The sequence below is a fragment of the Pristiophorus japonicus genome, chromosome 1 (genome assembly GCF_044704955.1).
Source record: "Pristiophorus japonicus isolate sPriJap1 chromosome 1, sPriJap1.hap1, whole genome shotgun sequence".
NCBI lineage: Eukaryota > Metazoa > Chordata > Chondrichthyes > Pristiophoridae > Pristiophorus > Pristiophorus japonicus.
Window position 1 is genome coordinate 32,061,170 of NC_091977.1, and position 13,338 is coordinate 32,074,507.

Genomic DNA, 13,338 nt, shown 5'->3' on the forward strand with positions numbered 1-13,338 from the left:
ATTCCACTTTCCTGCGCTATCCCCATATCCCTTGATTCCCCTCAAATACACAGGCCCTGAATTCCCACTGGGATTTCCTGACAGAACTTTGGCAGGATATTAGCAGAAGTCCCAACGAAGTCGTTTACGTCATTTCCCGGGGGAGGTTTCCACTGATCACCCTCCAGGGATCTCCCATGGAAATTCCAGGCAAAATTTTCATTGAAGATCATCCATAAAATCAAAAAAAACTTAGATTGCACTCCTCACATCAAAGACCTCCTCAGAGTGTTTCACGAGGGGGTAAAGTGGTAACCAAACATGGAGACCAAGGAGGGGTGATTTGTAGAGATAGAGTTTTAGGAGGCTTCTAAAGTCAGCTAGGCAAACAACAACAACTACAGCTTGCTTTATATAGAACGTTCCAAGGAACTTCTTCTTTCGTATGGTAGTAATAAAGCAAATCAAACGTCAATATCCAAGTTGGATATCCAGACCAAAGCTTCTGGTATAACAGCATGGATATCTTGTAATGAGAGATGCCTTCGATGTTAAATTGGCATATTTAGATGACTGGGCCTACATGTAGTTTTCTTTGGAGAGGACCGTTCGATTTGCTTGGTTTGCTACTATTATCGGGAGGTTGATTTAACGACAAGTTTAGTGTCCCATGAGACGACATTAGCTGTGACCTAAGAGCTAAGATCACGTAACAGGGTGGGCCGCGAGAAGGCTGTCATCATCCACCCCAAGGCACTTATCATCATCATAGGCAGTACCTTGGAATCGAGGAAGACTTGCTTCCACTCTTAAAATGAGTCCTTAGGTGGTTGAACAGTCCAATACAACAACCACAGTCCCTGTCACAGGTGGGACAGACAGTCGTTGAGGGAAGGGAAGGTGGGACAGGTTTGCCGCATGCTCTTTCCGCTCTCTGCGCTTGATTTCTGCTTGCTCTCGGCGATGAGACTCGAGGTGCTCAGCACCATCCCGGATGCTCTTCCTCCACTTAGGGCAGTCTTTGGCCAGGGACTCCCAGGTGTCAGTGGTGATGTTGCACTTTATCAGGGAGGCTTTGCGGGTGTCCTTGTAACGTTTCCTCTGCCCACCTTTGGCTCGTTTGCCTCAAAGGAGTTCCAGTCGAGCGCTTGCTTTGAGAGTCTCGTGTCTGACATGGATGAGCTGAGGCAGGGCGGAGCCAGGTTAAGGCGGTGGAAATAAGCGGTCTCGGTGATGGAGAGGATATGTGATCAGCAGCTCCTCTTGGCAAAGTAGTTTTGGAAGCGAGTTCCAGAGACAGCAGCACATCGTGGCTCTTGTTGTCTTATCCTCACACATGGGATACGCTGTGTTTGAGCAAGTGCTATCAGCTCATATTACTGGTTCCATCTGTTTAATTATGCAGATATTTAGATTACTTCTGCATGAGTGAACAATAACTTAGCTTTTCCCAGTAGGTTACTGGTTTGATGAGAATGACCAGGAGATTCAAGAGCTAATAGATTGCAAGCGCAGGGCAGCTCTGAGCCTGAAACAACAACCCAACTCAGGAGCAGCAAAGCAGAATTACAGACGGCTCAAGGCTGAGGTCCAACAAAAAACCCGGGACCTAAAGAACAGGTGGTGGATGGAGAAAGCACAAGAGATACAGCAGCTGGCCGACAGCCATGATGTGCGAGGATTATTCATTGCAGTCAAGGCCACCTACGGTCCAAACTCAAAAGACCCCACCCCACTGCCGGCCAAGAACGGGGAAATACTCATCAAGGACACCGAGACAGTCAGGGCCCGCTGGAAGGAGCACTTCGAAGATCTCCTCAATCGAGACTCTGCCTTTGACTTGAGTGTTCTCAATTCCATCCCGCAGCATGCGACCCGCCACCACCTCAGCGAAACCCCAACGCTGCACGAGGTAGGAAAAGCCATAAGACAGCTTAAGAATAACAAGGCTTCGGGAGCAGATGGAATCCCTGCTGAGGTACTAAAGTATGGTGGAGGGGCACTGTTGGCGCAGATACATGACCTCATCTCTCTCATCTGGAGGGAGGAGAGCATGCCGGGAGATCTTAGAGATGCAGTGATCGTGACCATCTTTAAAAAAGGGGACAAGTACGATTGCAGTAACTACAGAGGAATCTCCCTGCTATCAGCCACTGGGAAAGTCGTCGTTAGAGTCCTCCTCAACCATCTTCTCCCCGTGGCCAAGGAGCTTCTCCCGGAGTCACAGTGCGGATTTCGTCCCCTCCGGGGCACAGCGGACATGATTTTTGCAGCGCGGCAACTGCAGGAAAAATGCAGGGAACAGTGCCAGCCCTTATACATGGCCTTCTTCAACCTTACAAAGGCCTTTGACACTGTCAACCACGAGAGTCTATGGAGAGTCCTCCTCCGTTTCGGATGCCCCCAAAAGTACGTCACCATCCTCTGCCTGCTCCGCGACAACATGCAAGCCATGATCCTTACCAACGGATCCATCACAGACCCAATCCACATCCAGACCGGGGTCAAACAGGGCTGCGTCATGCCCCAACCCTCTTCTCAATCTTCCTCGCTGCCATGCTCCTCCTCACAGTTGACAAGCTCCCCGCTGGAGTGGAGCTGAACTACAGAACCAGTGGGAAGCTGTTCAACCTTCGCCGTCTCCAGGCCAGGTCCAAGACCACTCCAACCTCTGTCGTCGAGCTACAGTACGCGGACGACGCCTGCGTCTGTGCACACACAGAGGCTGAACTCCAGGACATAGTCGACGTATTTATGAAAGCATGGGCCTTACGCTAAACATCAGTAAGACAAAGGTCCTCCACCAGCCTGTCCTCGCCGCACAGCACTGCTCCCCAGACATCAAGATCTACGGCGTGGCCCTGGACAACGTGGACCACTTCCTTATCTCGGGAGTCTTCTATCAACAAGAGCAGGCATTGACGACGAGATCCAACACCATCTCCAGTGCGCCAGTGCAGCCTTCGGCCGCCTGAGGAAAAGAGTGTTTGACAACCAGACGCTCAAAACTGTCACGAACTTATGGTCGACAGGGCCGTAGTAATAAGCTCCCTCCTGTATTGCTCAGAGATGTGGACCATGTAAAGTAGACACCTCAAGTTGCTGGAGAAATACCACCAATGATGTCTCTGCAAGATCCCACAAATCCCTTGGGAGGACAGGCGCACCAACATTTGCGTCCTCATCCAGGTCAATATTCCCAGCATTGAAGCACTGACCACACTTGATCAGCTCCGCTGGGCGGGCCACATGGTTCGCATGCCAGATACGAGACTCCCAAAGCAAGTGCTTCACTCGGAACTCATCCACGGCAAACGAGCCAAAGGTGGGCAGAGGAAATGTTACAAGGACACCCTCAAAGCCTCCCTGATAAAAGTGTGACATCCCCATTGACACCTGGGAGTCCCTTGCCAAAGACCACCCTAAGTGGAGGAAGTGCTTCCGGGAGGGCACTGAGCTCCCCAAGTATCATCGGCGAGAGCATGCAGAAATCAAGCACAGGCAGCGGAAGGAGCGTGTGGCAAACCAGGCTCCCCGCCCACCCTTCCCTTCAACCACTGTCTGTCTCACCTGTGACAGAGATTGTGGTTCTCGTATTGGACTGTATAGCCACCTAAAGACTCATTTTGAGAGTGGAAGCAAGCCTTCCTTGATTCCGAGGGACTGCCTATGATGATGATGACTAATTCACGTGAGTGGAAAATAAAAATAATAATGCCCATGTATAAATTATTAGATCTCAGTTATGGCTCTCTCACCTCTGCGTCAGAAGATTGTGGGTTCTCTGTCTTCACGAAGGAAGTCACAAATAACTTTCCGAATGTATTAGGGGACAATGGGTTGAGTGAGAAGAAGGAACTGAAGGATATCCTTAATAGGCGGGAAATTGTGTTAGGAAAATTGATGGGATTGAAGGCCGATAAATCCCTGGGGCCTAATAGTCTGCATCCCAGAGTACTTAAGGAAGAGGCCCGAGAAATAGTGGATGCATTGGTGGTCATTTTCCAACAGTCTATCGACTCTGGATCAGTTCCTATGGACTGGAGAGTAGCTAATGTAACACCACTTTTTAAGAAATGAAGGAGAGAGAAAATGGGTAATTATAGACCGGTTAGCCTGACATCAGTAGTGGGGAAAATGTTGGAATCAATCATTAAGGATGAAATAGCAGCGCATTTGGAAAGCAGTGACAGGATCGGACCAAGTCAGCATGGATTTATGAAAGGGAAATCATGCTTGACGAATCTTCTGGAATTTTTTGAGGATGTAACTAGCAGAGTGGACAAGGGAGAACCAGTGGATGTGATGTATTTGGACTTTCAAAAGGCTTTTGACCATGTCCCACACAAGAGATTGGTATGCATAATCAAAGCACATGGTATTTGGGGTAATGACGTGGATAGAGAACTGGTTGGCAGACAGGAAGCAGAGAGTTGGGATAAACAGGTCCTTTTCAGAATAGCAGGCAGTGACTAGTGGAGTGCCGCAGGGCTCAGTGCTGGGACCACAGCTCTTTACAACGTACATTAACGATTTAGATGAAGGAATTGAGTGTAATATCGCCAAGTTTGCGGATGACACTAAACTGGGTGGCGGTGTGAGCTGTGAGGAGGACGCTAAGAGGCTGCAGGGTGACTTGGGACAGGTTAGTTGAGTGGGCAAATGCATGGCAGATGCAGTATAATGTGGATAAATGTGAGGTTATCTATTTTGGGGGCAAAAACACGAAGGCAGAATATTATCTGAATGGCGGCAGATTAGGAAAAGGGGAGGTGCATCGAGACCTGGGTGTCATGGTTCATCAGTCACTGAAAGTGGGCATGCAGGTACAGCAGGCGGCGAAGAAGGCAAATGGTATGTTGGCCTTCATAGCTAGGGGATTTGAGTATAGGAGCAGGGAGGTCTTACTGCAGTTGTACAGGGCCTTAGTGAGGCCTCACCTGGAATATTGTGTTCAGTTTTGGTCTCCTAGTCTGAAAAAGGACGTTCTTGCTATTGAGGGAGTGCAGCGAAGGTTCACCAGACTGATTTCAGGGATGGCTGGGCTATCATATGAGGAGAGACTGGATCAACTGGGTCTTTATTCACTGGAGTTTAGAAGGATGAAAGGGGATCTCATAGAAACGTATAAGATTCTGATGGGACTGGACAGGTTAGATGTGGGAAGAATGTTCCCGATGTTGGGGAAGTCCAGAACCAGGGGACATAGTCTTAGGATAAGGGTTAGGCCATTTAGGACTGAGATGAGGAGAAACTTCTGCACACAGAGAGTATTAACCTATGGAATTCCCTGCCGCAGAGAGTTCATTGGATATATTCAAGAGGGAGTTAGATATGGCCCTTCGGCTAAGGGTATGGATAGAAAGCAGGATAGGGGTACTGAGGGAATGATCAGCCATGATCTTATTGAATGGCGGTGCAGGCTCGAAGGGCCAAATGGCCTACTCCTGCACCTATTTTCTATGTTTCTGTGTTTCTATGTTTCCAGTCCGACTCCAGTGACTTGTGTAAATGATCCAGGCTGACACTACAGTGCAGTACTGAGGGAGTGCTGTATTGTCGGAGGTGTCGTCTTTCAGATGAGACATTAAACCAAGGCCCTGTCAGTCCTCTCAGATGGACATAAAAGATCCCGTGTGACTATTTGAAGAAGAGCTGGGAAGTTCTCCCGGTGTCCTGGGCCAATATTTATTCCTCAAACAACATCACTAAAACAGATTAGCTGTTCATTATCGCATTGCTGTTTGTGGGAGCTTGCTGTTCGCAAACTTGCTGCCGCGTTTCCCACATTACAACAGTAACTGCACTCCAAAAGTATTTCATTGGCTGTGGAGCACTTTGGGACATCCTGAGATCGTAAAAGGCGCTATATAAATGCAAGTCAGGGAGACTAGAACTCGGGGGCACAGTCTCAAAATACGGGGGGGCCAATTTAAAACCGAGTTGAGAAGGAATTTCTTCTCCCAGAGGGTTGTGAATCTGTGGAATTCTCTGCCCAAGGAAGCAGTTGAGGCTAGCTCATTGAATGTATTCAAATCACAGATAGATAGATTTTTAACCAATAAGGGAATTAAGGGTTATGGGAAGCGGGCGTGTAAGTGCAGCTGAGTCCACGGCCAGATCAGCCATGATCTTTTTGAATGGCGGAGCAGGCTCGAGGGGCTAGATGGCCTACTCCTGTTCCTAATTTTTATGTTCTTTCTTTCTTTTTTCTTTGCAATCTCTCAATTGTTTTGTAAGAGATACTAGTGGGATTATATCAGTGGCAGCTGAAATCACTATGTTCCTTTCCTGCTAGTCTTAAAGTTGAGAGGTTTATGCAGCCCTGTATCTGAAACTTAAGCTGGTAGTACCTGACATTATCTTGTTCATGTCCAGATGGTCTGTGAGTGACGAGCTTGTGTGGCCCATTGTCTGAAACTGTGTGATTAACTAGGGACTCATTGTTTCTCGTACTCCAATTTACTTTTTCTGATCATTAGATTCTCAAGTTGGTGTCTTGCGCATTTGGAATGTCTCAAGAACAACACCAATCGATAACTGCAAGTTGAAGAAGACAGGGTTCCATGCTTTACATGTGCTGAATTCCTCACCAAAGAAAAAATGTAGGTAGCAATTTGAAAGAAAATATCATTCATTATATAGGATTACATGGGATATATGGCACAGAAACAGGCCATTCGGCCCAACCAGTCCATGACGGCATTTATGCTCCACTCTCCTCCCGTTGTTCGTCTTCTAAATCTAACAATATATCCCTCATACACTTGTCTAGCCTCCCTTAAATACATCTATACTATTCACTTCAACCACTCCCTGTGGTAGTGAGTTCCACATTCTCACCACTCTCTCTGTATCCACTGTATCAAAACCTTTCATAATTTTAAAGACCTCTATTAGGTCAACCCTCAGCCTTCTTTTTTAAGAGAAAAGAGACCGAGCCTGTTCATCCTTTCCTGATCAGTATACTCTTTCATTTCGGGTATCATCCTTGTAAATCTCTGCACTCTCTCCAGTGCCTCGATATACTTTTTATAATATGGTGACCAGAACTATACACAGTACTCTAAATGTGGGCTAACTAAGGTTCGATACAGGTTGAACATAACTTGCCTACTTTTCAATTCTATATCTCTAGAAATAAACCCTAGTGCTTGGTTTGCTTTTCTTATTGCCTTGCTAACCTGTAACGCAACTTTTAGTGGTGAAGATTGGAAAATTAATCAATTAACGTTATGGTGCTTACCATAGTCCATAATAATACTGGGTCAAATTGATATCCCTTGATAATATTTACCTGTTATAAGTGCACTTTTACAGCACAAATTTGTATTCCCTTGCAATGAATTAAACTCTTAAATTCATTCTCTTTCTAAATGACCTTTTTTTGGTGTTTGTTTTCCATTTGTTCATTAAGATGAGGGTCTCTGCTTGGGTACTCAATGTCAACGTTACCCGCAGATAGAGTGCAACATAGCCATCTGCAGAGTTCTTACGATTTTGCCTCAGCCTCACCCAGAACAGGCTGGGTCTCTTTTCTCTTGAAAAGAGAAAGCTGATGTGTAACCTAACAGAGGTCTTTAAAATTGTGAAAGGGTTTGACAAGGTAGATGTAGAGAAGGTGTTTCTGAGGTGTATGTAGCACACAAATCACTGACTCCACACGGTCTGGTGTTAATCTAACTGCTCTGACCTTTGTCCTTTATTGTTCAGCTCCAGAGTGCCTCTCAGGTGTGGTGGTCAGCCTTTTATAGTGCCTGTTGCAGGTACTTCCAGGTTTCCCACCACAGCGCCCTTTGTGGTGTACCATTGTGCTTACATTTCATTTAAGGTAACCAGGACGATACACACATCAATACATAACAGTTTCCACTTGTAGGGGAGATCAAAACTAGAGGCCATAAAATATAAGACAGTCACCAATACATCCAGGAGTACCTGCTTTACCCAGAGATGGCTTAGAATGTGGAACATGCTACCACAAGGAGTAGTTGAGGTGAATAGGGGATGCTAGATAAACACATGCGGAAGAAATGAATCGAAGGATATGTTCCAAATTGTCCTGATTGAATTCGGAGTTAACACAACTGTGCCACCTGTCTTCATTTCTCAAATGTACTCTCGGAGTTTTAGGAATGTTCAGTTTTGACAGGGACAAATAAAGAACTAATGATTAAACAGGAACTCATTATAATAAACACCTGGTGAAAATTGCATACAATTTCACTGACGTAATAGTGTTGTTGGCAAAGAATCAAAAACTTCATAAAAAGTACAAGATTCACTAAAATTTAGATAGAAAAAAACTGAGGCTTCTCCTTGAAGGCCTTATGTCGAGACTTCAATAGAGAGCAAAAGACAATCAATTCAGGCCCGAAGAGTTAGGCCCCAATGAAATATTTTATAACAGGAACAACAGCGGTCATTCAAAGCTCTGAAGAAGAATTCCATCGCAAAGCTAGAAACCCTGAGGCCAGACAGACCTGCAGTTCAACAAACTTCAGAACCATTAATAGCAGCTGTTGTGCTTCACAGAATCCTGCCCCTCAATAATTGCATTGCAACAGGACAAATGAACATCCTCTAGATGTAGAAGTTGTTTTAAAAAATAAGAGCTAATGATTTGCTAATATTTTGTTTCCTCTTTTTTTAGATGAGTTGCACAATAATAAAACATAAAATCTCTCTGTGGGTATAATGTCCAAGGCATAAAACTACAATAGACGCTTTCAGGAACAAAGCTCCCCTCAAAAAAGCAGTTCATAAAGCAGACGGGATCCTGGGCTTTATAAATAGAGGCATAGAGTACAAAAACAAGGAGGATATGAAGGACCACTGGTTCAGCCACGACTTGGAGTATTGTGTCTAATTCTGGGCACCACATTTCATGGAAGCATGTGTAGGCTTTAGAAAGGATGAAAAAAAGATTTACAAGAATGGTTCCAGTGATGAAGGACTTCAGTTACATGGATAGACTGGAGAAGCTATGATAGAGGAGATTTGATAGAAGTGTTCAAAATTATGAGGGGTCTAAACAGAGTAGGTAGAGAGAAACTGTTCCCATTGGCAAAAGGGTCGCGAACCAGAGGACTCAGATTTAAGGTGATTGGCAAAAGATCCAAAGGCGACATGAGGAAAAACTTTTTCACGCAGCGAGTGGTTAGGATCTGGAATGCGTTGCCTGAAAGAGTGGTGGAAGCAGACTCAATTGTGGCTTTCAAAAAGGAATTAGATAAGCACCTGAAAGAAAACATTTGCAGGGCTACGGGGAAAAGGCGGGGATGTGGGAGGGAGGGGGTGGGTGGGACTAGCTGAAATACTCTTGCAGAGAGTCAGCACTGGCTCGATGGGCCAAATGGTCCCCTCCTGTGCTGTACCCATTCTATGGGCTAGAATTTCCTCTGAGATCGACTATTTATCGCCCAGTTTCCGCCCGTTTTTGGCAAAAATGAAAATGACCGCCCTGTACCGCCCGTTTCAAGCCCATTTATCTCGCGATTATCGGCAGCGGTATTTTCGGCCGACCATTACCGCCGGCATTGATGTACATCGCCCGCCCATGTTTGCCGCCCAGAAATCACTCAAAATTCCCTTCCAGCACTAATTTGCACAAAAATGTTCTTTTTAACGGCCGCTACTACCCGTTATCGCTCAGATCTAAAGCGCCCATTTTTTATGTACTTACCTGACTTGGGCCCAGCGTTATGCCTCCCTCTTTTTTTTGCATATTTGAAGAATCCACGATCCTCTATAGATTTGAAGGTAATCACCCGAGCCTCCAAATTATCAACAACGTTACTCTTTCAAAAGCTTCTGATCAGCAATCACTCTTAAAACAACAATCGCTCATTGCATTTTAATGTATGGGCGTGCATGTTTTTTATATATTTAAGCGGGCTGTTTAAACCGATCCGTCTGTCTTTTTTATTACTGACCTATTCCTTGCCTGAGCTTCGGAGCTCCTCGGTGTTGGTAGTTGTGGAGTAGTCCGGCCGATTACTCCCGCCCCTTTTGCAGGAAATCTCCAGTGGGATAGATTTGCTTGCGGTCCCGTGATGGTAATCGATCATGGACTTGCTGTTCAGCTACATCAAGTGCACATCAATGAAAAGTTGCATTTTCCACTCGACGCTGAACATTCCAGGCGGCATCACAATCGTGTCCTTTTTTAACGACATAAATTGGGCTGCATGAGTTTAGAGTGGATTCATTATGCACTATTTGGAAAATTGAGAGTAAAACCTGGTGAGTGAACACAGTTTCTCACTTGCTTTTAATGCTCAGTATAGTTTTCAGTTTTCAGTCATTTCGATTGCAGATAGTAAAGGGAGTGCCACCTAACAGAAACCATTGTTACATTACTGCTTAGAAAATGTTAATACCACTCGAAAACAACGAGGCAACTGGTGTTGTCAGAACTTTTTGCACCATGGAAGGCTGAAACGTTTAACTGTGCATATTTGAAGAAGTCACGATCCTCTGTAGATTTGAAGATATGTGGAAGTTGAATGAAAATTACAGATGCCATCTGGTACTTGCAGTATCTGCTCAGCACAGTACAGCTGCAAGTCTGTTTTTTAAAAACTTCACTACATAAAGAGTTTCATTAGATCAGGAGCTGGTTGATGAGTGTGACAAACTGAAAGAGAATTTCTCCTCAAAGTAATGCACTACATTATTTAAGATTCTGAACTTGGCTGGAAACTAATAGCGTACTTAACAACAATAAAATAATGGCTATTAATACCTAATGTTGCCTGCAGCTAAAATGGTATGGGGACTTTTTTTAAAGTCCAATCGACAACAGCTTCAGTTAATGTAGACCTAGGTCAAATACTTTGTGAGCTGAGGTGCTGCATTTTATTGATCTAATCCTCAGCATCGTTCCGTTGGGTAACAACCCTTGTTAATGTTCCAAGATCGTATTCATGTTGAAACACAAGCAATGTACTTTCACAGTGATGCATTAAACGTCTGCTAAAGTGGTCTGATATACTCTATTGGGGGTTATCAACATTGGAATAAAAGGAAAGCAACATTGGTGGCAAAACAGTGGAATGCTTCACCATGGGAGAGCTCCACTCTGTAAATCGTTACAGTAGCGGCAGTGTCAATGATCAGGTAAACAAAATGGAGCATCAATAAACATTGTGTTTTTTTTAATTAAAAGGACAGTACAGGCATTAATAAATGTCAATAGGACAGCAGTTGAAAAACTGAATATTCATAAGGGAGGAGTTAAGCTGTAAGCTTACCTATACTTAATAGATAATAAAGAGGTCTTTGAAGAGTCTAATATTAAAAAGGATACCTAAAGGAAGAAACAATTAAAAGGGGACACTAGTAAGTAGTAAAATCAGAAAGAGAACACGAGAGATTTTCCCTGAGTTTCCACAGACCTATAAAATAGTGTCATGGTTTAAATTAAATTGGAAATAGGACAAGGGGACACTGGTAAAAGGTGACTTTAGGACTGCTTTCAGGAGGTCCTTCTTCATGCGGAGAATAGTAGACACTCGGGTAGGGAAGCAAAAACCTAGAAGCAGCAATGGTTATTCTGTAGGGTTGTTTTGGATGGATGAAGCAGGATGGATTTCTTTATCTGTAAGTATCTTGTTATCTTGTATTACGTTTGGTAATATGTTTCAAGGTCTGCTGGGAAAACCATCCTTCGGTTTAACACGAGTCTATATAGGGGCCGAAATTCAGCATCCCAAAACTGTCTCTTACTGCCGGACCTAAACAGTACAGTTACCAGGGACACCGGCAATCACACATTTAAAGACGTGTTTCCTAAAAGTTGTCGTATGGGACATATGTTTCCCTTCCCAAAAGTGAGTGAGACACTGTAGAAGAATGGTTTAGTTGAATACATTTTTTAAATAACACTTGTAATTTGTATTAAACTTTAACAATGTAATAAAACAACATACCGGTAATTCTTCTGAATGAAACTTTTGACAAAAAAAAATTATAGAAACATAGAAAATAGGTGCAGGAGTAGGTCATTCGGCCCTTCGAGCCTGCACCATCATTCAATAAAATCATGACTGATCATTCCCTCAGTACCCCTTTCCTGCTTTCTCTCCATACCCCTTGATCCCCTTAGCCGTAAGGGCCATATCTAATTCCCTCTTAAATATATTCAATGAATTGGCATCAACAACTCTCTGCAGCAGGGAATTCCACAGGGTAACAACTCTCTGAGTGAAGAAGTTTCTCCTCATCTCAGTCCTAAATGGCCAACCCCTTATCCTAAGGCTATGTCCCCTGGTTCTAGTGGGGAAAATGCTTGAAACTATCATTAAGGAAGAAATAGCGGGACATCTAGATAGGAATAGTGCAATCAAGCAGACGCAGCATGGATTCATGAAGGGGAAATCATATTTAACTAATTTACTGGAATTCTTTGAGGATATAACGAGCATGGTGGATAGAGGTGTACCAATGGATGTGGTATATTTAGATTTCCAAAAGGCATTCGATAAGGTGCCACACAAAAGGTTACTGCAGAAGATAGAGGTACGCGGAGTCAGAGGAAATGTATTAGCATGGATAGAGAATTGGCTGGCGAACAGAAAGCAGAGAGTCGGGATAAATGGGTCCTTTTCGGGTTGGAAATCTGTGGTTAGTGGTGTGCCACAGGGATCGGTGCTGGGACCACAACTGTTTACAATATACATAGATGACCTGGAAGAGGGGACAGAGTGTAGTGTAACAAAATTTGCAGATGACACAAAGATTAGTGGGAAAGCAGGTTGTGTAGAGGATACAGAGAGGCTGCAAAGAGATTTGGATAGGTTAAGCGAATGGGCTAAGGTTTGGCAGATGGAATACAATGTCGGAAAGTGTGAGGTCATCCACCTTGGGAAAAAAAACAGTAAAAGGGAATATTATTTAAATGGGGAGAAATGACAACATGCTGAGGTGCAGAGGGACCTGGGGGTCCTTGTGCATGAATCCCAAAAAGTTAGTTTGCAGGTGCAGCAGGTAATCAGGAAGGCGAATGGAATGTTGGCCTTCATTGCGAGAGGGATGGAGTACAAAAGCAGGGAGGTCCTGCTGCAACTGTATAGGGTATTGGTAAGGCCGCACCTGGAGTATTGCGTGCAGTTTTGGTCACCTTACTTAAGGAAGGATATACTGGCTTTGGAGGGGTACAGAGACGATTCACTAGGCTATTTCCGGAGATGAGGGGGTATCTTATGATGATAGATTGAGTAGACTGGGTCTTTACTCATTGGAGTTCAGAAGGATGAGGGGTGATCTTATAGAAACATTTAAAATCATGAAAGGGATAGACAGGATAGAGGCAGAGAGGTTGTTTCCACTGGTAGGGGAGACTAGAACTAGGGGCAC

The 13,338-nt window shown here is 44.5% G+C and overlaps 1 protein-coding gene across 3 annotated transcripts in view; it reads left to right on the forward strand.

Moving 5' to 3' along the window:
• Positions 1–13,338, forward strand: part of wdr17 (WD repeat domain 17) — a 330,335-nt gene that overhangs the window by 216,095 nt on the left and 100,902 nt on the right. For all 3 annotated transcript variants that reach the window (XM_070878342.1, XM_070878333.1, XM_070878351.1), the window contains one exon: positions 6,462–6,584. In XM_070878342.1, the coding sequence (XP_070734443.1) occupies positions 6,462–6,584 (123 nt within the window). The remainder of the gene's footprint in view (positions 1–6,461; positions 6,585–13,338) is intronic.